Source organism: Rattus rattus, chromosome 6, assembly GCF_011064425.1.
Source record: "Rattus rattus isolate New Zealand chromosome 6, Rrattus_CSIRO_v1, whole genome shotgun sequence".
In the NCBI taxonomy this organism is placed as follows: Eukaryota; Metazoa; Chordata; class Mammalia; order Rodentia; family Muridae; genus Rattus; species Rattus rattus.
Window position 1 is genome coordinate 120,778,370 of NC_046159.1, and position 27,182 is coordinate 120,805,551.

General features: G+C 39.7%; 1 protein-coding gene across 1 annotated transcript in view; it reads right to left on the reverse strand.

Moving 5' to 3' along the window:
• Window positions 1-14,094, reverse strand: part of LOC116904055 (cystic fibrosis transmembrane conductance regulator-like) — a 59,653-nt gene extending 45,559 nt beyond the window's left edge. Inside the window, exon 1 of the mRNA XM_032906914.1 lies at window positions 13,851-14,094. Within this exon, the coding sequence (XP_032762805.1) occupies window positions 13,851-13,903 (53 nt within the window). The 5' untranslated portion in view covers window positions 13,904-14,094. The remainder of the gene's footprint in view (window positions 1-13,850) is intronic.
• Window positions 14,095-27,182: the final 13,088 nt, after the last annotated feature.

Consider the following 27,182-nt stretch of genomic DNA (forward strand, 5'->3'; position numbering starts at 1 on the left):
TTTCAACAGTTCTACAAACTGTTAATAGAATGAATAATTTTTTAGGTCTTGTTATAGTTATGTACTTGATGTACTGAATTAAAGTATGGAAATGGAAATAGGTCATGTCTTAATCTATCATTGACACTGATCCATGACGGCTTTTTAAATTGTGTGTGTGTGTGTGTGTGTGTGTGTGTGTGTGTGTGTGTGTGTGTGTGTGTGAGTGTGAGAGAGAGAGAGAGAGAGAGAGAGAGAGAGAGAGAGAGACTTTGACTTTTTATATACAAAGAACAGTGACTATTAAATATCAGGTGTAATGGACTAGAAAAGCAAATGTGAGTTCTTAGATAACAAATCTGTCTGAACTAAGTAGTAGGAATTTCTTTGCTAATAAGTACTTACTCGGGGCTGGGGTGCAGCTTAGTAGGAGAGCGCTTTGATAAGGACATAAGTCTGAGTTTGGTCCCTAGCACTACCAAATAAAATATTAGTTCTGCCTGATTATTATCTGTTGAAAAGCAGTATTGGTAAGACAAAGAATTCATCCAAACAACTGTCTAATCCACCTCAAGCCAGTTGCTTTTTCATTTACAGACTGCAGACTTACATAGGTGTCTATCCTCACACCAGGCCTCCACCTCTAACTGAGTGACCCACTTCATAGGATGCATTGCCCTCCACTCCATCACCCAAACTGACTCATCTAAATCCTCCTTTTCTTCTCACTCTCACCTTCCACATCTAATTTAAAAATCTGTTTATTTTATTCGCAAAACATCTTTCAGATCCACATCTTTCTCTATCCCTTCTGTCAGTCTTTTGAAAAACTGCAACAACCTTGAAATTATCTCTCTGCCTACTTAAAATCTGTCACCTTTCACTACCAGTATGATAAACCCCTAAGAAATGTATCAGGTCCCCAGTGATCTAGACCTTTCTAGTTTCCAGATCTACCTCCCTCACCTCTGTCACATGCTTTCAGAACAAGCTCAAGACCACTGGACCACTGCAGGTGTCTCATGTTCTTCCTGCCATGCCTATAAACAGTCTGACTTGCTTTCATCTTTCTGTGGACTCATGCCCATCCTCTTTTTCTGGTTAATACTCACTGAAAGACTCTGTGTGACTACAGGAAACACTTCTCTATCTGCCTTCATGGACTGGCATGAGTGTGGGTTAGGGATCTTTGTGGTTTGAGATCATCAGTTCTAAGGTATTTATTCATTCAGAAGGCAGCAACTCTCCCACCCGAATGGCAAGCATGGAGTACAGCGGTGGTGAAACAGAATGAATGAAAGCGTCCTTCAAACATTGCTCTGAGTCATGACTTCCAGGAAATACTGCTTTGACTTGGCTCTTGGGGGCAGGGGGGTTAATCTGATGATATCAAGACTATATCTTCCAAGCTGAGAAGTCTAACAATGCTAAAAGACTTCAAAAATCTACAAAACATTTCCTTACTTAAGAGCAGTGGTTCTCAACCTTTCTATTGCTGGAACTCTTTAATACAGTTTCTTATGTTATAGTGAACTCAAACCACAAGATCATTTTTGTTGTTACTTCATAACTCTAACTTTTCTACTGTTAGGAATTGTAAGGTGAATAGCTGATATGAAGGAAATCTGAAATACGACCCATGTGTAGGGGTCATTTGACCCTTTCAACACACAAGTTGAGAACTACAGCCCTAGAACAAAGAGTCATAAAGTAGACTGCTTTCTAAGGAATTCACATAAACAGCACAAGGAAAATTTGAAGGAACACTTGTTCTATTACAAATGTGTCAACATCAAAGGGGCCAAAACCATCCAATGGAAAAAAGATAGCATTTTCAGCAAATGGTGCTGGTTCAACTGGAGGTCAGCATATAGAAGAATGCAGATCGATCCATTCTTATCACCCTGTACAAAGCTTAAGTCCAAGTGGATCAAGGACCTCCAAATCAAACCAGATACACTCAAACTAATAGAAGAAAAAGTGGGGAAGCATCTCGAACACATGGGCACTGGAGAAAATTTCCTGAACAAAACACCAATGGATGCTCAAAGATCAAGAATCGACAAATGGCATCTCATAAAACTGCAAAGCTTCTGTAAGACAAAGGACACTGTGGTTAGGACAAAACGGCAACAAACAGATTCGGAAAGATCTTTACCAATCCTACAATTGACAGAGGGCTCATATCCAAAATATATAAAGAACTCATGAAGTTAGACTGCAGAGAGACAAATAACCCTATTAAAAATGGGGTTCAGAGCTAAACAAAGAATTCACAACTGAGGAATTCCATATGGCTGAGAAGAACCTAAAGAAATGTTCAACATCTTTAGTCATAAGGGAAATGCAAATAAAAACAACCCTGAGAATCCACCTCACACGAGTGAGAATGGCTAAAATCAAAAACTCTGGCGACAGCAGATGCTGGCTAGGATGTGGAGAAAGAGGAACACTCCTCCATTCTTCCGGAGATTGCAGACTGGTACAACCATTCTGGAAATCAGTCTGGACGTTCTTCAGAAAATTGGACATTGCACAACCTGAGGACCCAGCTATACCTCTCTTGGGCATATACCCAAAAGATGCCCCAACATATAACAAAGACACATGCTCCACTATGTTCATAGCAGCCTTATTTATAATAGCCAGAAGCTGGAAAGAACCCAGATGCCCTTCAACAGAGGAATAGATACAGAAAAAGTGGTACATCTACACAATGGAATACTACTCGCTATCGAAAACAATGACTTTATGAAATTCATAGGCAAATGGATGGAACTGGAAAATATCATACTGAGTGAGGTAACCTAATCACAGAAAAACACACATGGTATAGACTCATTGATAAGTGGCTATTAGCCCAAATGCTCAAATTACCCTAGACACACAGAACACATGATACTCAAGAAGGATGACAAAAATGCAAATGCTTCACCCCTTCTATAAAAGGGGAACAAGAATACACTTGGGAGGGATTAGGGAGGCAAAGTGTAGAACTGAGGCTGAAGGAACACCCATTCGAAGCCTGCCCCACATGTGGCCCATACATATACAGCCACCAAACTAGATAAGATGGATGAAGGAAAGAAGTGCAGGCTGACAGGAACCGGATGTAGATCTCTCCTGAGAGACACAGCCAGAATACAGCAAATACATAGGCGAATGCCAACAGCAAACCACTGAACTGAGACTGGGACCCCCGTTGAAGGATTCAGAAAAGGACTGAAAGAGCTTGAAGGGGCTTGGGACACCATATGAATATCAATGCCAACCAACCAGAGCTTCCAGGGACTAAGCCACTACCCAAAGACTATACATGGACTGACCCTGGGCTCCAACTGCATAGGTAGCAATGAATAGCCTAGTAAGGGCATCAATGGAAGGGGAAGCCCTTGGTCCTGCCAAGACTGAACCCCCAGTAAACAGGATTGTTGGGGGAAGGGCAGTAATGGGGGGAGGATAGGGAGGGGAACACCCATATACAAGGGGAGGGGGAAAGGTTAGGGGGATGTTCGTCTAGAAACCAGGAAAGGGAATAACAATCGAAATGTAAATAAGAAATACCCAATTTAATAAACATGGAGAAAAAAGAAATTAACAGGAAGAATACAATTAGAACCATCTACTACTTTAAAAAAAAGTGGGGGAACTGGAAGATAGGGGCACTGGAGCTGCTGGTCCCCTCTGCCCCAGACACAACGGGAACCTGAAGAGACCAGATCAATAGTTCTCTGCACCCAAATCCTGTGGGAGGGAGAGCTAAACCTTCAGAGAGGCAGACATGCCTGGGAAGCCAGAAGAGATTACACTCTGCCCACATTTCTGACTCCTGAGGAAAACAACTAATGCCATCTGGGACCCCTGTGCACGGGGCTCCCAGAAATGGCGGCGCATGCCCTACTGGTTGCCGCGCTCACGGAGAGCTCATAAGCAACACCCCACCAGCCACCTTGAGCAGCAGGACCACAGGTAAGACCAACTTTTCTGCTCCAAGTGACCTGCCTGGTGAACTCAGGACACAGGCCCACAGGAACAGCTGAAGACCAATAGACAGGAAAAACTGCACGCCTGAAAGCAGAACACTCTGTCCCCATAACTGGCTGAAAGGAAACAGGAAAACAGGTCTACAGCACTCCTGACACACAGGCCTATAGGACAGTCAAGCCACTGTCAGAAATAGCAGAACAAAGAAACACCAGAGATAATCTGATGGTGAGAGGCAAGCACAGGAACCCAAGCAACAGAAACCAAGACTACATGGCATCATTGGAGCCCAATTCTCCCAACAAAGCAAACACGGAATATCCAAACACGGCAGAAAAGCAAGATTTAAATTTAAAATCATATTTGATCATGATGGTAGAGGACTTCAAGAAAGACATGAAGAACTCCCTTAGAGAAACGCAGGAAAACATAAATAAAATAAGTGAATCCTATAGAGAAGAATCACAAAAATTCTTGAAAGAATTCCAGGAAAATACAATCAAACAGTTGAAGGAATTAAAAATGGAAATAGAAGAAATGAAGAAAGAACACAGGGAAACAACCCTGGATATAGAAAACCAAAGGAAGACACAAGGAGCCGTAGGTACAAGCATCACCAACATAATACAAGAGACAGAAGAGAGATTCTCAGGAGAAGAAAATTCCAAAGAAATCATCGACACAACTGTCAAAGATAATATAAAACAGAAAAAGCTACTGGTCCAAAACACACAGGAAATCCAGGACTCAATGAGAAGATCAAACCTAAGGATTATAGGTATAGAAGAGAGTGAAGACTCCCAGCTCAAAGGACCAGTAAATATCTTCAACAAAATCATAGAAGAAAACTTCCCTAAACTAAAGAAAGAGATGCCCATAAACATACAAGAAGCCTACAGAACTCCAAATAGATTGGACCAGAAAAGAAACTCCTCCCATCACATAATAGTCAAAACACCAAATGCACAAAACAAAGAAAGAATATTAAAAGCAGTTAGGGAAAAAGGTCAAGTAATATATAAAGGCAGACCTATCAGAAAAAAATCAGACTTCTTACTAGAGACTATGAAAGCCAGAAGATCCTGGACAGATGTCATACAGAAACTAAGAGAACACAAATGCCAGCGCAGGTTACAATATCCTGCAAAACTCTCAATTAACATAGATGGAGAAGCCAAGTTATTCCATGACAAAACCAAATTTACACAACATCTTTCTACAAATCCAGCGCTACAAAGGAAAATAAATGGTAAAGCCCAAAATAAGGAGGCAAGCTACACCCTAGAAAAAGCAATAAAATAATGTCTTGCAAATAAAACAAAGAGAAGAAAAGCACACAGACATAAACTCACATCCAAATATGATTATAACAGGAAGCAATAATCACTATTCCATAATATCTCGCAACATCAATGGTCTCAACTCCCCAGTAAAAAGACATAGATTAACAAACTAGATATGCGATGAGGACCGTGCACTCTGCTGCCTACAGGAAACACATCTCGGAGAAAAAGACAGACACTGCCTCAGAGTGAAAGACTGGAAAACAAGCAAATGGTCTGAAGAAGCAAGCTGTAGTAGCCATTCTAATATCAAATAAAATCAATTTTCAACTAAAAGTCATCAAAAAACATAAGGAAGGACACTTCATAGTAATCAAAGGAAAAATCCACGAAGATGGAACTCTCAATCCTAAATATCTATGCTCCAAATAAAAGGGAACCTACATACATAAAAGAAACTTTACTAAAGCTCAAAACACACATTGCACCTCACACAATAATAGTAGGAGATTTCAACACTTCACTCTCATCAATGGACAGGTCATGGAAACAGAAATTAAACAAAGACATAGACAGACTATGAGAAGTCATGAACGAAATGGACTTAACAGATATTTATAGAACATTCTATCCTAAAGTAAAAGGATATACATTCTTCTCAGCACCTCATGGTACTTTCTCCAAAATTGACCATATAATTGATCATAAAACAGGCCTCAACAGATACAGAAAGATAGGAATAATACCATGTGTCCTATCAGACCACCACGGCCTAAAGCTGGTCTTCAATAACAATAAGGGAAAAATGCCCACATATACATGGAAGTTGAACAATGCTCTACTCAATGATAACCTGGTCAAGGAAGAAATAAAGAAAGACATTAAAAACTTCTTAGACACTGAACTGAGAACAGGACCCCCGTTGAAGGAATCAGAGAAGGAACTGGAAGAGCTTGAAGGAGCTCGAGACCACATATGTACAGCAATGCCAACCAAACAGAGCTTCCAGGACTAAGCCACTACCCAAAGACTATACATGGACTGACCCTGGACTCTGACCTCATAGGTAGCAATGAATATCCTAGTAAGATCACCAGTGGAAGGGGAAGCCCTGGGTCCTGCTAAGACTGAACCCCCAGTGAACTAGACTGTTGGTGAGAGGGAAGCAAGGGGGGGAGGGTTGGGAGGAACACCCATAAGGAAGGGAGGGGAGGGGATGTTTGCCGGAAACCGGGAAAGGGAATAACACTCGAAATGTATATAAGAAATACTCAAGTTAATAATAATAAAAAAAACTCTTAGAATTTAATGAAAATGAAGGTACAATATACCTAAACTTATGGGATACAATGAAAGCTGTGCTAAAAGGAAAACTCATAGCTCTGAGTGCCTGCAGAAAGAAACAGGAGAGAGCATATGTCAGCAGCTTGACAGCACACCTAAAAGCTCTAGAACAAAAAGAAGCAAATACACCCAGGAGTAATAGAAGGCAGGAAATAATCAAACTCATGGCTGAAATCAAGGAAGTAGAAACAAAAAGGACTACACAAAAAAATCAACAGAACCAAAAGCTGGTTCTTTGAGAAAATCCACGAGATAGATAAACCCTTAGCCAGACTAACCAGAAGACAAAGAGAGTATGCCCAAATTAACAAAATCAGAAAAGAAAAGGGAGACATAACTACAGAATCAGAGGAAATTCAAAAAATCCTCAGATCCTACTAAAAAAACCTATATTCTACTAAACTTGAAAATCTGCAGAAAATGGACAATTTCCTAGACAGATACCAGGTACCGAAGTTAAATCAGGACCAGATAAACCATTTAAACAACTCCATAACTCCTAACGAAATAAAAGCAGTCATTAAAGGTCTCCCAACCAAAAAGAGCCCAGGTCCAGATGTGTTTAGTGCAGAATTCTATCAGACCTTCATAGAAGACCTCATACCAATACTATTCAAACTATTCCACAAAATTGAAACACATGCAGCACTACCAAATTCCTTCTATGAAGCCACAATTCCTCTTATACCTAAACCACACAAAGACCCAACAAAGAAAGAGAACTTCAGACCAGTTTCCCTTATTAATATCGACACAAAAATACTCAATAAAATTCTGGCAAACCGAATCCAAGAGCACATCAAAACAATCATCCACCATGTAGGCTTCATCCCAGGCATGCAGGGATGGTTTATTGTATGGAAAACAATCAACGTGATCCATTATATAAACAAACTGAAAGAACAAAACCACATGATCATTTCATTAGATGCTGAGAAAGCATTTGAAAAAATTCAACACCCCTTCATGATAAAAGTCCTGAAAGAATAGGAATTCAAGGCCTATACCTAAACATAGTAAAAGCCATATACAGCAAACCAGTCTCTAACACTAACCTAAATGGAGAGAAACCTGAAGCAATCCCACTAAAATCAGGGACTAGACAAGGCTGCCCACTCTCCCTACTTATTCAATATAGTTCTTGAAGTTCTAGCCAGAGCAATCAGACAACAAAGGAGATTCAAGGGGATACAGATTGGAAAAGAAGTCAAAATATCACTATTTGCAGATGGTATGATAGTATATTAAATGATCCCAAAAGTTCCACCAGAGAACTACTAAAGCTGATAAACATTTTCAGCAAAGTGGCTGGGTATAAAATTAATTCAAATAAATCAGTAGCCTTCCTCTACACAAAAGAGAAATAAGCAGAGAAAGAAATTAGGGAAACGACACCCTTCATAATTGTCCCAAATAATATAAAGTACCTCGATGTGACTTTAACCAAACATGTAAAAGATCTGTACAATAAGAACTTCAAGCCTCTGAAGAAAGAAATTGAAGAAGACCTCAGAAGATGGAAAGATCTCCCATGCTCATGGATTGGCACGATTAATATAGTAAAAATGGCAATTTTACCAAAAGCAGTCTACAGATTCAATGCAATCTCCATCAAAATACCAATCCAATTCTTCAAAGACTTAGACAGAACAATTTGCAAATTCATCTGGAATAACAAAAAACCCAGGATAGCTAAAACTATCCTCAACAATAAAAGGACTTCTGAGGTGATCACTATCCCTGAGCTCAAGCAATATTACAGAGCAATAGTGATAAAAACAGCATGGTATTGGTACAGAGACAGACAGATAGACCAATGGAATAGAATTGAAGACCCATAAATGAACCCACACACCTATGGGAACTTGATTTTTGACAAAGGAGCCAAAACCATTCAATGGAAAAAAGGTAGCATTTTCAGCAAATGGTGCTGGTTCAACTGGAGGTCAGCATGTAGAAGAATGCAGATTGATCCATTCTTATCACCCTGTACAAAGCTTAAGTCCGAGTGGATCAAGGACCTCCAAATCAAACCAGATATACTCAAACTAATAGAAGAAAAAGTGGGGAAGCATCTCGAACACATGGGCACTGGAGAAAATTTCCTGAACAAAACACCAATGGCTTATACTCTAAGATCAAGAATCGACAAATGGGATCTCATAAAACTGCAAAGCTTCTGTAAGGCAAAGGACACTGTGGTTAGGACAAACTGGCAACCAACAGATTGGGAAAAGATCTTTACCAATCCTACAACAGATAGAGGCCTTATATCCAAAATATACAAAGAACTCAAGAAGTTAGACCGCAGGGAGACAAATAACCCTATTAAAAATGGGTTCAGAAGAAAACAAAGAATTCACAGCTGAGGAATGCTGAATGGCTGAGAAACACCTAAAGAAATGTTCAACATCTTTAGTCATAATGGAAATGCAAATCAAAACAACCCTGAGATTTCACCTCACACCAATCAGAATGGCTAAGATCAAAAACTCAGTTGACAGCAAATGCTGGTGAGGATGTGGAGAAAGAGGAACACTCCTCTATTGTTGGTGGGATTGCAGAGTGGTACAACCATTCTGGAAATCATTCTGAGTTTCCTCAGAAAATTGGACACTGAACTACCTGAGGACCCAGCTATACCTCTCTTGGGCATATAACCCAAAAGATGCCCCAACATATAACAAAGACACATGCTCCACTATGCTCATAGCAGCCTTATTTCCAGCCAGAAGATGGAAAGTCCCCAGATGCCCTTCAACACAGGAATGGATACAGAAAATGTGGTACATCTACATAATGGAATATTACTCAGCTATCAAAAACAATGACTTTATGAAATTCATAGGCAAATGGAGGGATCTGGAAAATATCATCCTGAGTGAGGTAACCCAATCTCAGAAAAACACACATGGCATGCACTCATTGATAAGTGGCTATTAGCCCAAATGTTTGAATTGCCCTAGGTGCACAGAATACATGAAACTCAAGACGGATGATCAAAATGCGAATGCTTCACTCCTTCTTTAAAAGGGGAACAAGCATACCCTTGGCAGGGAATAGGGAGGCAAAGATTAAAACAGAGGCAGAAGGAACACCCATTCAGAGCCTGCCCCACATGTGGCCCATACATATACAGCCACCCAATTAGACAAGATGGATGAAGCAAAGAAGTGCAGGCCGACAGGAACCGGATGTAGATCTCTCCTGAGAGACACAGCCAGAATACAGCAAATACATAGGCGAATGCCAACAGCAAACCACTGACCTGAGAACGGGACCCCCGTTGAAGGAATCAGAGAAAGGCCTGGAAGAGCTTGAAGGGGCTGGAGACCCCATATGAACAACAATGCCAACCAACCAGAGCTTCCAGGGACTAAGCCACTACCCAAAGACTATACATGAACTGACCCTGGGCTCCAACTGCATAGGCAGCAATGAATAGCCTAGTATGAGCACCAGTGGAACGGGAAGCCCTTGGTCCTGCTAAGACTGAACCCCCAGTGAACATGATTGTTGGGGGGAGGGCGGTAATGGGGCAAGGATGGGGAGGGGAACACCCATATAGAAGGGTAGGGGGAGGTGTTAGGGGGATGTTGGCCTGGAAACCAGGAAAGGGAATAACAATCGAAATGTAAATAGGAAATACTAATTAATTAAAAAAAAGAAATACTCAAGTTAATAAAGATAAAAAAAATGTGTCAACATTTGCTCCCCCTCACCCATTTTATCAGAATGATTGTCCCATCATTTTAAGGAAATGTTAAATATCATCAATATGCAATACACATATATCTGTAGAGTTTATCACAATGAAGTCAATTTCAACAAGAAACAGTTATTAGAATCATGTAATCCTGGATTCCTGAAATGGTCTGAATACTAAACACAAAAGTAGTTTACAATTTCAAATAGCTGTCAACATCAAAAAATGATTAATTAATGGGCTATATAGAAATTGACCATTTGAAATTGACAAGCTTCATCTGAACTATTATAGTATTCTTCCGAAAAGCCTAAGTTCTCTGATAATCAAGCCCATTAAAAAGCCACTTTGTAATGCTGATTTTACACAGAGAAACCTACATGCTGCATTGATTCCATTCTTATGAGCTGAAGGGAAGTGGCTAAAACACTGTTTTACACAGTGATGACGAACAATGTATTTATGAAATCCCTCTGTCAGTATCTCCAAACAAGTGGACCTCTTTCATAGTTTTTCCCTCTTAAACTCACTGCTTTGCAGGGACTTTGCTCTGAGGAAATGTACAAGATGCACGAGGAAGAGAGGATCAAAATGGCCCAAATTGCTGCTGACTCAGAGGTGTTTTTAAAGTCTCAACAAATAATGTCTAACTGCATGTTAAATGGTTAACGCCCTTCCCTTATGGTTTGGCAATCCTATACTTATCTATAGTTCTACCACAGTGAAATTACAGGTTCCTATAAAAGGACATTAACGGTAATAATATACTTTATGGTGATATTTATTTGTAGACCTCTTAAACAAGTTTTAACATTTAGGAATTATTATCACAGTAAGTCCAACTTCCATAAAGAAAACAAAAAGCCTTGACTTCCCCTGTGTATCAGTGTATACTGAGTACTATTTCATTGCTACATCAAACAACATGTTGATGAAGTTATTTTAAGATAATTATATCTTCCTCTGCTCTGAGGAGCAATGGATTGACTATTAAAAGTATACTGTGTATTAACGTGCTATAAAACCTTGGAAGAGATTTTAATAATTGTGATATCAACTAAAATAAATTTCACTGTATAGGGATATTTATTACACATACACACCCATATATACTACATACACAAAATGACAATTTCATCATGTTGTGTACAAGTGGTACTTTTAGAACTGTGCATTAAACTAAACAAAATTAACGAAAACCTAACATAAATCCCAAGTTGAAAATTCTAAGCTTTGTAATATTCAAACATGATCAGTGAAAAATAAACAGGAGTCCTAAGGGACTGGTACAGAGCTAACATTGGGCAGTGCTTGCCCACTGTTGAAACAGAGGGTCTCCATCCTAGATGTGGATTCTTCCAATTCTATCGAAGAAAAGCCAAATGATAGCATGGAACTCTGGAGCTGTAGCCACTGGATGGCATCCATCAACTAAACGGACAGCTATCCTGAGTTTTCTAAATACCATATCCTCAGTATATCAAAAGTGGCCTTTGGATTTGGATAACCTAAGTCTTAGCAAACGTAAGATAGTGTCTGTGCATGGATCAAAAAGAGAATGGAAATGTTGCTACCTAATTTGTTGGAACTGTTTATAGCTCAGTCAGTAAAGTAACATGCTTCCCAAGTATGAAAAGCTGAGTTCAATCCCAAGCACCCATATGAGAAGGTGGGCAAGGTGACGACACATGATTACAATCTCAGTGCTGCCAAGGCAAAGACAGTAACACTCCTTGGGTTCGCTGACAAGTTTGTCTAACAACTGGTGAAATTCAGGCCAATGAGAGACCTGTCTCAAAGGAGATGATGGCTCTTCTGAGGATGATATCTTATACTGCACTCTGTGGGCATATAAGCAAGCATGTGCATGTGCATGTGCATGTTCATGTGTGTATGCACACATGCATATGCTAACAGGTACACAACAGGCATGATCTTTTTCTTAAAGCTATATGAAAATGCAAAGTTTCCAGAGCCCACTGCCCTGGACACTAAGCACACTGCCTAGTCCAGTGGAGAAAAGGTTTTCACCCTTTGAAAAGTATAGTCCAGAAGGAAGTTTATAATCACTGACTGGTACTTAGCTAAATGTCAGCTCCTATAAATAGGAGGAACTAAACTCTTAAAAACACACCTATTCTTAAAGCAACTGATTATGAAATCATTTGGAGAACAGAAATGAGTATGTTCTTAACAAATTTCACAGCCATTATAATACATTTCCTTTCCAAATCTGCCTAAGAACATTTGTAAAGCACACTAAAATGTATTAGGTAGATTATAAAAACGGGAAATTTTTGAAACACTTTGATAAGTGAAAAATTTTGAAGTTTCTTAATACTTAGTGGGGGAAACACACAAGAGATATTCATTCTTCAGAAAACTTGCCTTTTCAGGCAGATTGACATTTAAGTTCCTCAATAAGCTCTCATGAAAGTCTAAAATTTATGTCAACTGACAATCTGATATTGTAAGTAGTAAGAAATTAGATCCAGGCTGATAAGCTAAATTTATAGATGAAGTAAGGAAAGGCACCACAAATATCCACTCTAAAGAGTAAAGAAAGACCTTCTCTCCCATCCACTGGGAGGAGCTCTCCTGTAGAAGCACTTGCCTCCCCTCAGTCCTGAGCTCTAGACCTGCAGAAAAAGGACTGAAGGCTGAGCCTTGCCTCCTACCCACACCACAGAGCACATTTAGAACATATTCCACATTTATGATACTTCAATGTGCTGATTCACTGGGGGGTGGGGTTGAGCCAGCTAAGGACCCATGAGAGAGCTGTTCTTTTCATTCATTCACACTACATGACAGAGTACAAGAAGCTCCACAGAGTACCTCATATACAAAGTGCTTAATAGTTGCCTAGGTCTTCCAACTTCGATTCTAATTTTTTTTTGGTAGGATAAGAGAACAATCTCCTAAGTATCAATTGAATATAGCGTCAGTGGCTAGAACCCTAGTCTCATATCCCCAGAGTAACTGAATTTTCAAATGCATTGCTTACAGTATTTCTTTCTAAAGTTAGGTATTTTAACTGACTTGCTCATTCTTAAAGAAGAATACTGTAACTGTACTAAGCATGTTAGTCTTACTCAATATTATAACAGCAAAAGTAAGTATAATATAATTCCTTGATTTTTAAAAACCTGAGTCAATAAACGTTTTCCAAACACCTATTATATACAGGCGCGCCACCTGCAGACAAACTTTTCTGGGAGAAAACAATGGACCAATCTTAATGTTTTATTAAGTACATTTATGATGTATAACTGTTTTCAGGAAATTAAAAAAAAAATCTATTGCTCTGTTGCATATTTGGCTGTTGCAAGTCTGATTCACAGTTGCAAATATATTTTGTTCTCTGTTCAATCAGTTTTATTTCATTCTACAAAATACATAGTTCCTTTAAAGCAATGAATGACAACACACCTTTAAAGCAAAACAAAACTCAACAGAAATCTCTTCCTGTTTTCCCAAAGTCTGCCCGTATTTATTCCCTTCTCTGGCATGGGCACACGTGTCCCTGAAAGATCCTCTGGGCACCCTCTCACCTGAAGAAGAGTTTGGAGATAAAGCTGGCTTTCTCCAGAGGCGACTTCTGCATGATGTCTCCGTGGTGCACTAAGGTCTGTTTCCGGACAGGTTCAGGTTGAACTCGACTTCTGGATATCCAGGACCCGTTCAATGCTTTTGGCTCTTCCCTTTTACTAAGACCTGAGGTGATGTCATTTGCTTCCAATTCCCCCCACCCACTCCGGTCCCACACACCTCCCCTTCCTCAGCCTTCTTCCCCCGCCTCCGCAGCCCAGGTTAAAGTCAGCACTGCCTAGCCCAGCCTCACAGTCACTGCTCTCCACGCCCCGCGTCCGCCCCGGGCCAGCGCTCCTTCCTCCAGCGCGCCCGCGCCTCCCGGCCGGCGCCTCCTTTACCCTGGCCTTTATTATCCGCGCCCGCCCTCCAGCGCCCCCCTCGTGCCTACCTTTAGATGGCGGCCCCAGCAGTGGCTCAGACAGCGGGCCCGGGTAAACCATGGCCAATCTGCGGGACTTAGAATCCTTCTTACTTAGGAATAAAGACCAGTCACTGATTCCCTTAGCTTCCTGGAACCTTTCTCTTCCTTCTCCTTCTCCTTCTCTCTCCTCTCCCTCCTCCTCCTCCTTCCCCTCTCCTCCTCCTCTTTCTCCTCCTTCACTTTTTTCTCTATCTCTTTCTCTCTCTCCTTCTCTTTGTCCTCCTTGATCTCTTTGTCCTCTTCCTCCCTCTTCTCTTCCCACTGCTCCCCTATCTTCCTCTCTTTCTCCTTCCTCCTCTCTTTCTCCTCCTTCCTCTCTTTCTCTTCCTTCTCCAACTGCATCTCTCCCTTCACTTTGCTCTCCTTTTTCTTCTCTTTCTTCCTCCTTTCTTCCCCCTCCTCCTCCAGTTAACTTTTCCAGATCAATTTTGGAAAGGAGAGGGAAATGTGGCTCTTTGGTATCAAAGAGCACTCAAGAAGCTGCAAAGTTCCACCTCAGTAAGCCCTTCAAGAGCTGGACGAGACCTAAGCTCTGTTGACTGAAGGCTCTAGGGTAGACAAAGTGGCACAAACACCTAGGAGGTGACATGCACATATGTCACAATTCCCTGATATGTCACAATTACAGCAAAAGTCCTACCAAGGAAAGGGAAGCCACTACTTTCCCGTATGAGCTACATGTGTGTCATACATATATGTCACAATGCCCTGATATATCATAACTTGACATATCAAAGTCCTCAAGGACAAAGGGAGCTACTCCTTTACCACTTCTCACTCAGGACCTGCTCAGTGTGGTGTGGTACTTCACCTTCAGAAGGCTTTTGTGTGTGTGCTAGAGAATGACAAGAGGAGTCTAAACTAAATGACCCTCCTCTCATTTCCCCCTAGATCTGCTAAGCAAAATATCTCGACTAAGACACTGAAAGGGACTCTGAGTCACTGAAGCAAAGGTGTCCTATTCACCTCAGTTCTCTGAGAGACAGTTCCCCAGGCTGTGGGCCTTCCTTCCCAGCTTTTGGTGTGAGAAATGTGTGTCTAACACAAAACCCTGCTGGGCTATAAAGAGACAATACTTAAATAACTAAGCCCTGTTGTGCCAAAGCAAGTGTAAATAGAGTTTTTTTTCCTTTCATTGAAAATCGAACGTTCTTTTTATGCAGGCTGAGGCAGCACACATCTGTAACCCCAGAATTCAGCACTCAGGAGTCATAGGCAAGCAGAAGATCTCTGAGTTCAAGGCCAGTATGGTCTACAGAGCAAATTCCAGGACAGCCATGGCTACACAGAGAAACTCTGTCTTGAAAAACCAAAACCAAACAAACACAAAAAGAAAACAATTTTTTTCTCACACACTATATCCTGATTACTGTTTTTCCTCCCTCTACCCCTCCCAGTTCCTTCCCTCCTCCAGTTTCATCTGGATCATTCCCTTTCTGTCCATCATTAGGAAACAAACAGGCTTTTAGAGGACAACAATAAAATAAATAAGGTTAAGAAAACGTATTAGACTTAGACAAAACAAACAGAAAGGGGCCCTATAAGGGGCATAAGAAAGAGACCAACTTGTTCAAACACTCAGGAATCCCACAAATACACTGAACTGGAAGCCATGATATACATACAGAGTATTTGGTGCAATCCCTCAACGGCCCCATGCTAGTTTCCTCAGTGTCTGTGAGTTCACATGACCTTGGGCATGTTGACTCAGAGGGCCTTGTTTGCATGGTTTTCTACCTTCTCTGGTCTATCCTTTTCTGCCCTCACTGCGGGGTTCCTAATCCCTGAAGGGAAGGGTTTGATGGGGCTATCCCACTAGGGCTGTTTGTTCCAAGGTTAGAGTTTGAGGGTTTTGAGGCCTGATTCTTGCCTCCCCACTATAAAAGCAAGGGAATTTACTTATAAATTATCTGATTTTTAATTTGTGGACATCCAACTACAACACAAGTAAAACGTGTATTTCATAATACTTCTAAGACAAGAAAATAAATTTAAATTAATGAATGATGTGGTCAAGAGGCCTACTTCCTGTATCTATACTAGCTTTTGTCCTTATCATGAAATAGTTGTAAAGACATTTAATTTAACAGCCAAACTTGATTTAAAAATAAAAAAATAGCAAAAAAGATAAAGTTCTTACAGATAGAAACTGCAGGAAGGCTTCTATGCCTTCTAACCTGTCACTGTCAAGTGCTCTCCTTGCATTTTCCTCTCTCCATTATGACAAGAGAACTTGAAACTTGGTTCTCACTATTGACTTTTCCCATCCCTTTGACTGAACTTGATTTATCCTTCCCCACCCTCACCTGTTGTTTGTAAATGCTAGTGTGACCATCACAGATGATGCAGTTTCTGAAATGAATTTGTTATCAGTTCTTCCTTGTTTTTACCATCACATGACACTAAATGAAGAATTAAGTTTCAGAGATCATCAAAGCTGGCCAAACTGCATGACTCCAGGATATCTCAAGCTGCTTCCTCTTGAAAGGACAAGTGAAAAGTTATGAGTCCTTGCAGTTTCCAGGGACCTTCATCCAACAACCATGTTCATATATACTATTATGCCTATTTTGCCATTTCCAGGTAATGAAGCATTGGAGTAAATATTGTTGGTAAATATTAGTGGATTCAAATTCAGATGTGATCCCAAACCTTCAGTCTCATCAGTGTGAAACATTAAGCAAATCTCCCACCATTTATTCCTGTTCTGCCACCACACCTTTCTCCTCACATTAGTTTCATGAAGTCAAAACTTACACAGCTGTTCAATAAGATAGGAAAGCAGAAATCTACTGACCAAAAGGCCATGAGAGTTATATATCTTGAATAAATGTTATGTAAGTGGCATAATCCATTCTAGAGTACGTATACATGAGCATAGGCAGGCCCTAGACTTTTATCGTAAGGCATCACAGTCCAAACTTGTTTGGGCAGAAGATTTCAGCAAAGCAGACAAGTCTAAGTGAAATAAAGATATGATATACATAATTTGTATCTAAGTACATGCCTGATACAAATGTGAAAATATATCAGAAAATACATGCAGATATAGGTAAGATTGTGACTGAAGTTCTAAATGAGAATCTCAAAGGAAATCAACAGATCAGGATGAACATAAAAGGTGATACTAAGATATGATGATTTTTCTCTTCAAGATACTCAAATACTAATCATATCATCATATACCACTACAATAGCTTACATTCATTAGATATTTATCATATGTCATGAGTAAATTACAGTGTGAGATTTGGCTCTTAGGACATGTTCATGTACAGGTAACTAATACCCCATTCTGCAGAGGAAGAACCTGAAAAATAATGGTTGATTAATTTCCAAGTTAAGTTGCTTGGCTGATTGATAACACCACAGTGGCTTGGTGTGGACAGAGCATGGCATGGCTTGTCCCACATCCTCAGTCCTAGCCTCAGTGTGGTCAGTCAGTAATAATGAGAGAGCGAAATGGAAGGTGAAGCTAAGCAGCCTTTGTCTGCCCTGGGCCTTGATGACTGCACATCCATCTGCAGGACTGACTGGTGTAGGAAGAGCTGTGCTTTAGTACAGATGAGTAATACTCACTCTCGTGGCATACTTTTAAGATACACTGAGAGGACTGCAAGAGGAAGAGAGGAAGGGTTGATGAAAAGAAAGAAAGGAGGAAGAGGACAAAAGGAACCCATGTCTATTTGGCACCACTACAGTGTGTGTGGCAGCCATGTGCCAGGTGCTCTCCACAAATGCCCTTAGCAGTGTAAGCTTTCTGTCTATGCTTCTCTACTCGCTAGAAAATTGTCCACGTTTTCCCCTTAGAGATCATAAGAGTGTGCTTACACTACATCCAACTCTATCCATCACATCCAACTTAGAGGATATCCGAATCTTTCCTGAGGGAGCTTTATCATAAATGGGTAGCAATCATGGATGCACTGAAATGTAGAAAGTAGAAGGATGAGAAAGTTCTTTCAAGGAAGACAAGGCTCCCTAAAGAGAGAAGGCAGACCTCATTAGCCTCACATACACAGGATGGCTATGCTTAAAAACTTACCAAGGGTAGGAGGTAGGGGCAGTCTCAGCTCCTTCACACCTTGCCTCAAGGATCCCTCAGTGTGAAAACATCGTTGCAGACTTACAAAGCTGCTGCTTGGCCAGAGCGGATGCCCTGTTACAGAGCCAAGGCCAGTAGGGCATCCTCTACTTCCAACATCACATTTGGTCTGACAAATGTGTTTATAAACACTCATGAAAACACACACATACACACACACACACAGAGACACACACACACACACACACACACACACACACACACACACACACACAATCTGATATTCATATAGAACTTCTACAGAAATGGATACAAAAATAATGTCTTCTGGGGTATGTGTTTGTTTCTTTTTAACTCATTTTAAGTTAATGCAGCAAGAACAACCAAGCAATCATTCTGTTTTGTAGTTACTGATCTAATAGATGAAATGACATCCTAAAGAGGGAATCTGAAGCTACTCAAGTATGAGTAGCTGCTGTTAAGCTTTCAGAAAATAGGAGCCTGATAGTATGGCTCATATACAGAATACGGTAATATTTCCATCGAGACAGAGAATTTACTCAGAGTTTTCCATTTTTCTCTAGAAACTGTACTAGAGTATATAAAAGTCATTTGAGTTTTAAGGCAACAAAAGCTAAGTTTGAAACCCAAACCTGGTACCACCAAACACTAAGCTGTGTGACTTTAGATAAGTCTCCTTTCTTTGTTTTTGGAGACAGACTTTCTCTGTGTAGCCCTGGCTGTCCTGGAACTCACAAAGGCCTCTGCCTCCCAAGTGCTAGGATTAAAGGCCTGCACCTCTTATGTAAAGTTTCTCTTCCCTCAGAATTAGATTAATTACTCCCACCAAATAGTGTATTTATTTGGTGGATTAGGAGAGAAATGTCTCTATTTCTGTGCCATTGCAATGCAGTTTAATTATTCTTTGATGTGATGCTGATCTGTGTATTATAACAGGATGTTTACTAGTATCTCAAACCTCTATCCAAAGCTGTTACTAGAATCAATCTGTAGTACCCAAGCTGTGACAAACATAATCTCAAAACATTACCAGATATATGAGGGGAATGGGCTGAAAATAGGCCCTTAGTTGAGATGAAATACATTAAATATGATACATGGATATAAAGGATTTATAACATTATAAGCATCCAAGAAATGCTCCAAATTACATTTATGTACAATGGTTATGCATCAGAAACTCAGGTTAACTTGCAAAACAAAATACTACAGACTGCGGAGTCTTCTGAAGGCTGTCAGAGTTCTCAGGAACTTTGGTTTCCTGCTCCTTTTGATGTTATTTGGCTGGATAAAACTGGCAGGAAAATGAGAAATCAAATACTCTTACAAGGCTAAGATAATTTTGATTTACATGCAAAGCTGCATTTTATAGACATGCTTTTGACCTCTGCACACTGAAGACTTTTTCTAGTTTTGTTTCCTGGTTCCTCTGATTTTCAGCTCATCTACAATAGTATAGTTGTAACAACTGGGACCAGATGGGATTTGGCACCCTGATGGGTCTTCTGAATATTAAAGGTAGTTCCTTAGAAAGTCTAAAAGATCCTCCAGTATGCAAAACAGAAATGTTATTAATGTTACTAATAAGCTGGAACAATTACAAAGACTATACTGAACATAGCTTAGTCATGAAGACAGAAGCTAATGAATCTTCTGGGGTTTCCTAAAGTTTTGATCCTGAAATGTTCTATTATTTATATTCATTCTATTCTTATTTTCCCACTGAGGCTTTTCTACAAACAAGAGAATTCTTAATATCAAGTTAAATTTGCATTCGTGGTGTCATGCTAAAAGCCAGATGTTACCTACAGAGTTATAACAGTAGTTTAATAAATTTGAATTCTATGGGGAAAAATGATAAAACTTTGCCCATAAAGTCTGTGGAATTTCTGTGTTACATTTAACTAGTTAGTGAAGCACAGTGACCACAAAAGTAGATGATTCATTTATTTCTACCTTCTTCTGTAAGTGGATGGTTTATAATAAAGCAGGTAACATGGTGATTTTAAGATGCAGATGATGAACATAGATTGATGGAAATATTACTGCACATGGGTACAATGATCCTTAAAGTGAGTACAATGATCCTTAAAGTCCTAGTTTATCAAAGTCCAGTACAATTTATGATCCTCAGTCTAATGTCTAGAAGACAATATGCATTTAACTAGACAAAGAAACACTGCCCCCACAACTCAGTTATGAAAGAGCTTGGACTCAGAAATGTACAGTTAACAGTCACTGTCATTATGGTCAACAAATCCAACTAACTTTTTTAAATTTCACCTTATGTTAATTTTTGTACTCATTTATGATTTTGAAAGGGAAGGGTGTGAAGGACAGAATGTAAGGTTGATTACCCATTAGTATTTGTTTTTGTCTGTAAGGCTAAAATTTAAGAATTCATGGTTTTATATTCTCTGTCTTGGTTTAGTTATTCTGCACAGATAATCTAAAAGATATTGCTATTTCAGGGCTCTGTGATGGTTATTTATTGATCTCCATGTTCGTTGCAATTGGTGCAACTATGGTGACTAATCCAAATGGTCAAAAGGACAAGCCACTCCTGCTCAGAGACTAGGGCTTCTTTGCATTGTGGGAGCTGACAGCGACTGGGGTTTCTTCTTGCTCGTACAGCTGTTACCAAACAGCAAGCCTGACAAAGGGTAGCAGGCATTTGGAGTTTATATGCCAAAACTTGTATTTAAAGACACTTGAATGTTTATATTCCTTCTGGAAGTATAATAAAGCTAATGAAGTAAAATCAAATAGACAAATTTAAATCATTCTTCATCTAAACAGACTTGACCACTGCAAAGTTTTACCTTCAAATACAGATTCAGTTATTAGTGAATAAAAACTAGCTTAACTTGATACCATCTTTGTAAGAAAGTACTATAGGATGCATATATCTTTTGCTATATAAATGTCATTATATGTCTCAGGAAAAACTGTAAAATTAGTGTGTTCCAGTAACAAAAATATATCAGTTTTCAAATAAATAAATTTAGGTGCAAAAGGTGACCACTACATAAATTCAAGAGAGATCATCGGAATTTGACTAATCCTGATAGTGTGCTCATAGGTGACGGTGTAAGCACTGTGCTCTGCATACAGCTAGACCAGGGAGAACAGTCTTGATTAGCTGAGGAGCTGCATTGGACACCTTGTTCTCCTGCTTTTCTAAGTGAGTTAAAACAGGACAGATCACACATGGAGTGTTTCTTTTCTTTTTCTTTGGACTTCATTGAATGGATCCAGTTAGTCCATGGATGGAAATGGGGATGGAACCCAGGATGAAACAGTGTATAAGGTAATCCTGGCTGAAACTAATAATGGGAATGAGAGAGCCTTCTGAGGCCTTTATAGGAGTCTGTTCCAATAAGACAACAGTGGATCTAAGAGGGCCTGTTTTGTTCACTGACGTTTTCATATATTTATATGATGCATTTTTGCTATCCTCTCATCTTCTTCCCACTCCAAAGCTCTTCTCAACAAGCCCAAGAACTATTTTCATCAGACAAAATGTTACTGAGACAGAAGCCAACAGCAGAAATTGCCTAGAATGCTCAGGCTCTGCTTACACTCCTCTGATGTATAGAAATGAGAATATGCCGTTGTAACAAGTAAATCCTAGTCCTGAGCAGGTGAGTGGAGGACAAACATGAAAGGGTACCTCTGGATCTCTCGGACACCTCAATATTCAAAATGAATTGATCCTATGACCTTATTTGAACTCTAAGAAGTGAAAGATACGTTCCATACATAGGTAGGTAGGTAGGTAGGTAGGTAGGTAGGTAGGTAGGTAGGTAGGTAGGTAGGTAAGTAGGTAATCCTGGCTGAAACTAATAATGGGAATGAAAGAGCCTTCTGAGGCCTTTATAGGAGTCTGTTCCAATAAGATAGGTAGGTAGGTAGGTAGGTAGGTAGGTAGGTAGGTAGGTAAGTAGGTAGGTAGATATAGGTAGGCAGAGATAGTACATACATATGCACATACACATACATACACATTCCCAAAATCTATGGTAATCCTAAATTTCCCCCTATTTATCCACACCTCCAGGACTGCATGCTTACCCTGCTTGTGGGTTAGTTTCAAAATTAAGATCTTCTCTAGAGCCATTAGATATTGTCACAAAAAATACCCTGCTGGGAGTAAGAAAATATTTCTCTCAGATAACTTTGAACCATTTACATAACTACATTCTTTCACACTAGCAATAATTCATTATGGGTTATTCTTTTTTTTAAAGTGTGTATAATATCAATTGCATTTCATTTTACTTATTAAAAATATTAATTGTAAGTGTAAAACAGAAACAAACAAGAAAAAAAAACCTCCAGAAGCTTCAAGAATGGGAAATATCAAAATCCTGTTTCTCTGAAAAGATCCTGGATATTCCTCACTCATATCAAAAGCAGACTGAGGAATGTGAAGAGCTATACCAGGTTCTGGAACTTATGTCATCGCGCAGCCCTGCCCTCCTCAAAGCAAAGCAGGAATTCCACCCCACCATCCCTCATGTCAGGTGAACTGCATGCCCTCAACTCTAATGGGGAACAGAAACCTTGAACCTTTTTGCACCTGCCTTCTGCTCAGCACTGTGGGAACCCAGATCCTGACAGCTCCCTGGAGGAGAGCCAGAGCCACGGTGGAACATCCAGTCCCGCGTTGCAGGCTCATCGCCAGCCATAGAGCTAGCCACAGCTGCGATTGCACTGCTGTGTTTTCAAGGCCTCATTTGGCCACTACTCTTGCCGGCTTTAGAATTCTTCTTGTTGATGATTTATCAAATAATAAAACAAATCACTAAAGGAAGTTAACTGTCAAGCCAAACTGGAAAGCAGAAAGGGGGCATACTTTATTATTATACTTTTACCATGGTTGCTGTCAAGAAAATAACAATGAAAAATCTGATGAAGGATCAATAGCATCTGCAAAAACTAAGAACTTTGCTCATTCACCTCAGTGTGCTCTCATACAAATCCAAACACAGTCAGTGCTTAGGACAACCATAATGATCTCGATACAGTGCTTTCTGGAATGTTTATTGTATTCACTCAGTACATGTAAAATACTCTTTTCTTTAGCTATGCAAGTAGCAAGCATTAGATCATCACTTTTCTAAAATATAGTATCTTTACTTTATGGTTAGTTTAGGAAACATAGTGAAATCCTATCTCAATAAATATATACAGGAGTCTGCAGAGATGGCTTAGTGGTTAGGAGCAGTTGGTACTCTACTAGAAGACTTAGATTTGAGCCACAGTGTACACACATAGTAGTTCACACCACTGTGTAACTGCAGATTCAGGGCATGAGATGCCCTCTTCTGGCATCTACAAGCTGCAGTTGTACACAAAGGCCAACATTCATATACCTAAAATTCTCTCTCTCTCTCTCTCTCTCTATATATATATATATATATATATAGAGAGAGAGAGAGAGAGAGAGAGAGAGAGATAGATATAATTAAATATATTAAACATACATACACACATATATATATATAATTTTAGATAAATGAGTGTTGTGAATTTGGTGTTTCCTCAGTTGCTCACATAAGGGAATCAAGACTTTATATTACTAAAGATTGTAATGAGAAATGAGTTGATCTAAAAATTAAAATCTTAACAGAATGACATAGGTAGGTAGTCAGTAGTGTACATTTGTATTCCAACTTTGACATTTTCTAATGAGTCGGTGGTTGCTGAGCTGAGTCTCTTATGGTTATTTTTACATGGAAAAAGAAAAGTGAGATGGGTACTGTGTACTTCTTTAGGACTTTTAAAAAAGCATACCTTTCCAACAAGTTTTTATTTGCTTACTTTAAAAATAAAGGAAAATTAAACTCAACGACAAGAAAACCCAATTTAAAAAATACATGGACACTCCAGCAATGAAGATGCATGTAAAATATAAGCCTATGGAAAGTTATGTACCATCTTTGCCTTCATGAACTTACAAATTAAAGTAACAATTGCATACTATTAGGCTGAAATTTTAAACATAGTAACAAATGCCAGGGAGGTTAGAATATAATGTTATTGATAAAACTAAATATGGTCCTACTATATAACCCAATAGTCCATGCTCCTAAGTATTTCTGTTTATTTCTTTTTCTCAATAATTATTTCTATAGCAAAAGTGGCCATAGGGAGTAGTTAGGCATGAACTGTGTAAGTCATTTAATTGACTTCAAACTGAATTATTCTGTGACCCTGAAAAATCTCTCTCTCCCCAGTGGGAAGTGAACAGTACAAACACCCACATAACAGAATAGCCTGCAGTTATTCAAAATTTAGTCTTTACTAAAACACTGGACTGACAGAACAGAACTGAGTTGCACTGTGATAAATGAGGTTGGCTGCAAAGTAGTGAGACATATGTCCACTCTCACTGTATTGTACACTCTAGAAACACTGAATTAAAATAAAGTTGCAACCTTTACTTGTTTTCTTTTCGAGAAAAATACTTCACCTAATTGGGTTCTTCTCTTATACTTTTCCTTCTGTTCTCCACTCCCATCCTTCAGACACCAGTCTGCCATTACTTTCACCTTTAAATGTTGACACGAGATTGCAGCAAACTAACAGAGAAGTATCATATTCCACTTACAAAAATAGCTTGCCTTGTACAGTAAAGGTTTTTTTCTTTATTAACTTGAGTATTTCTTATTTACATTTCGATTGTTATTCCCTTTCCCGGTTTCTGGGCCAAAATCCCCCTAGTCCCCCCCTCCCGTTCTTTATGGGTGTTCCCCTCCCCATCCTCACCCCATTACCGCCCTCCCCAAAAATCAGGTTCACTGGGGGTTCAGTCTTGGCAGGACCAAGGGATTCCCCTTCCACTGGTGCTCTTTCTAGGCTATTCATTGCTACCTATGAGGTTGGAGCCCAAGGTCAGTCCACTAATATTCTTTGGGTAGTGGCTTAGTCCCTGGAAGCTCTGGTTGCTTGGCATTGTTGTACATATGGGGTCTCAAGCCCCTTCAAGCTCTTCCAGGCCTTTCTCTGATTCCTTCAACGTGGATCCCGTTCTCAGTTCAGTGGATTGCTGTTGGCATTCGCATATGTATTTGCTGTATTGTGGCTGTGTCTCTCAGGAGAGATCTACATCCGGCTCCTGTCAGCCTGCACTTCTTTGCTTCATCCATCTTGTCTAATTGGGTAGCTGTATATGTATGGGCCACATGTGGGGCAGGCTCTGAATGGGTGTTCCTTCTGCCTCTGTTTTAATCTTTGCCTCCCTATTCCCTGCCAAGGGTATGCTTGTTCCCCTTTTAAAGAAGGAGTGAAGCATTCGCATTTTGATCATCCGTCTTGAGTTTCATGTATTCTGTGCACCTAGGGCAATTCAAACATTTGGGCTAATAGCCACTTATCAATGAGTACATACCATGTGTGTTTTTCTGACATTGGGTTACCTCACTCAGGATGATATTTTCCAGATCCCTCCATTTGCCTATGAATTTCATAACGTCCTTGTTTTTGAATAGCTGAGTAATATTCCATTATGTAGATGTACCACATTTTCTGTATCCATTCCTGTGTTGAAGGGCATCTGGGGTCTTTCCAGCTTCTGGCTATTATAAATAAGGCTGCTATGAGCATAGTGGAGCATGTGTCTTTGTTATATGTTGGGGCATCTTTTGAGTTATATGCCCAAGAGAGGTATAGCTGGGTCCTCAGGTAGTTCAATGTCCAATTTTCTGAGGAAACTCAGAATGATTTCCAGAATGGTTGTACCACTCTGCAATCCCACCAACAATAGAGGAGTGTTCCTCTTTCTCCACATCCTCACCAGCATTTGCTGTCAACTGAGTTTTTGAACTTAGCCATTCTCACTGGTGTGAGGTGAAATCTCAGGGTTGTTTTGATTTGCATTTCCATTATGACTAAAGATGTTGAACATTTCTTTAGGTGTTTCTCAGCCATTAGGCATTCCTCAGCTGTGAATTCTTTGTTTACCTCTGAACTCCTTTTTTTAATAGGGTTATTGGTCTCCCTGTGGTCTAACTTCTTGAGTTCTTTGTATATTTTGGATATAAGTCTTCTATCTGTTGTAGGATTGATAAAGATCTTTTCCCAATCTGTTGGTTGCCATTTTGTCCTAACCACAGGGTCTTTTGCCTTACAGAAGCTTTGCAGTTTTATGAGATGCCATTTTCTCGATTCTTGATCTTAGAGCATAAGCCACTAAGTTTTGTTCAGGAAATTTTCTCCAGTGCCCATGTGTTCAAGATGGTTCCCCACTTTTTCTTCTATTAGTTGCGTATATCTGGTTTGATTTGGAGGTCCTTGATCCACTTGGACTTAAGCTTTATATAGGGTGATAACCATGGATCGGTCTGCATTCTTCTACATGTTGACCTCCAGTTGAACCAGCACCATTTGCTGAAAATGCTATCTTTTTTCCATTGGATGGTTTTGGCTCCTTTGTCAAAAATCAAGTGCCCATAGGTGTGTGGGTTCATTTCTGGGTCTTCAATTCTATTCCATTGGTCTATCTGTCTGTCTCTGTACCAATACCATGCAGTTTTTATCACTATTGCTCTGTAATATTGCTTAAGTTCAGGGATAATGATCACCCCAGAAGTCCTTTTATTGTTGAGGATAGTTTTAGCTATCCTGGGTTTTTGTTATTCCAGATGAATTGCAAATTGTTCTGTCTAACTCTCTGAAGAATTGGATTGGTATTTTGATGGAGATTGCATTGAATCTGTAGATCGCTTTTGGTAACATGGCCATTTTTACTATATTAACCCTGCCAATCCATGAGCATGGAAGATATTTCCATCTTCTGAG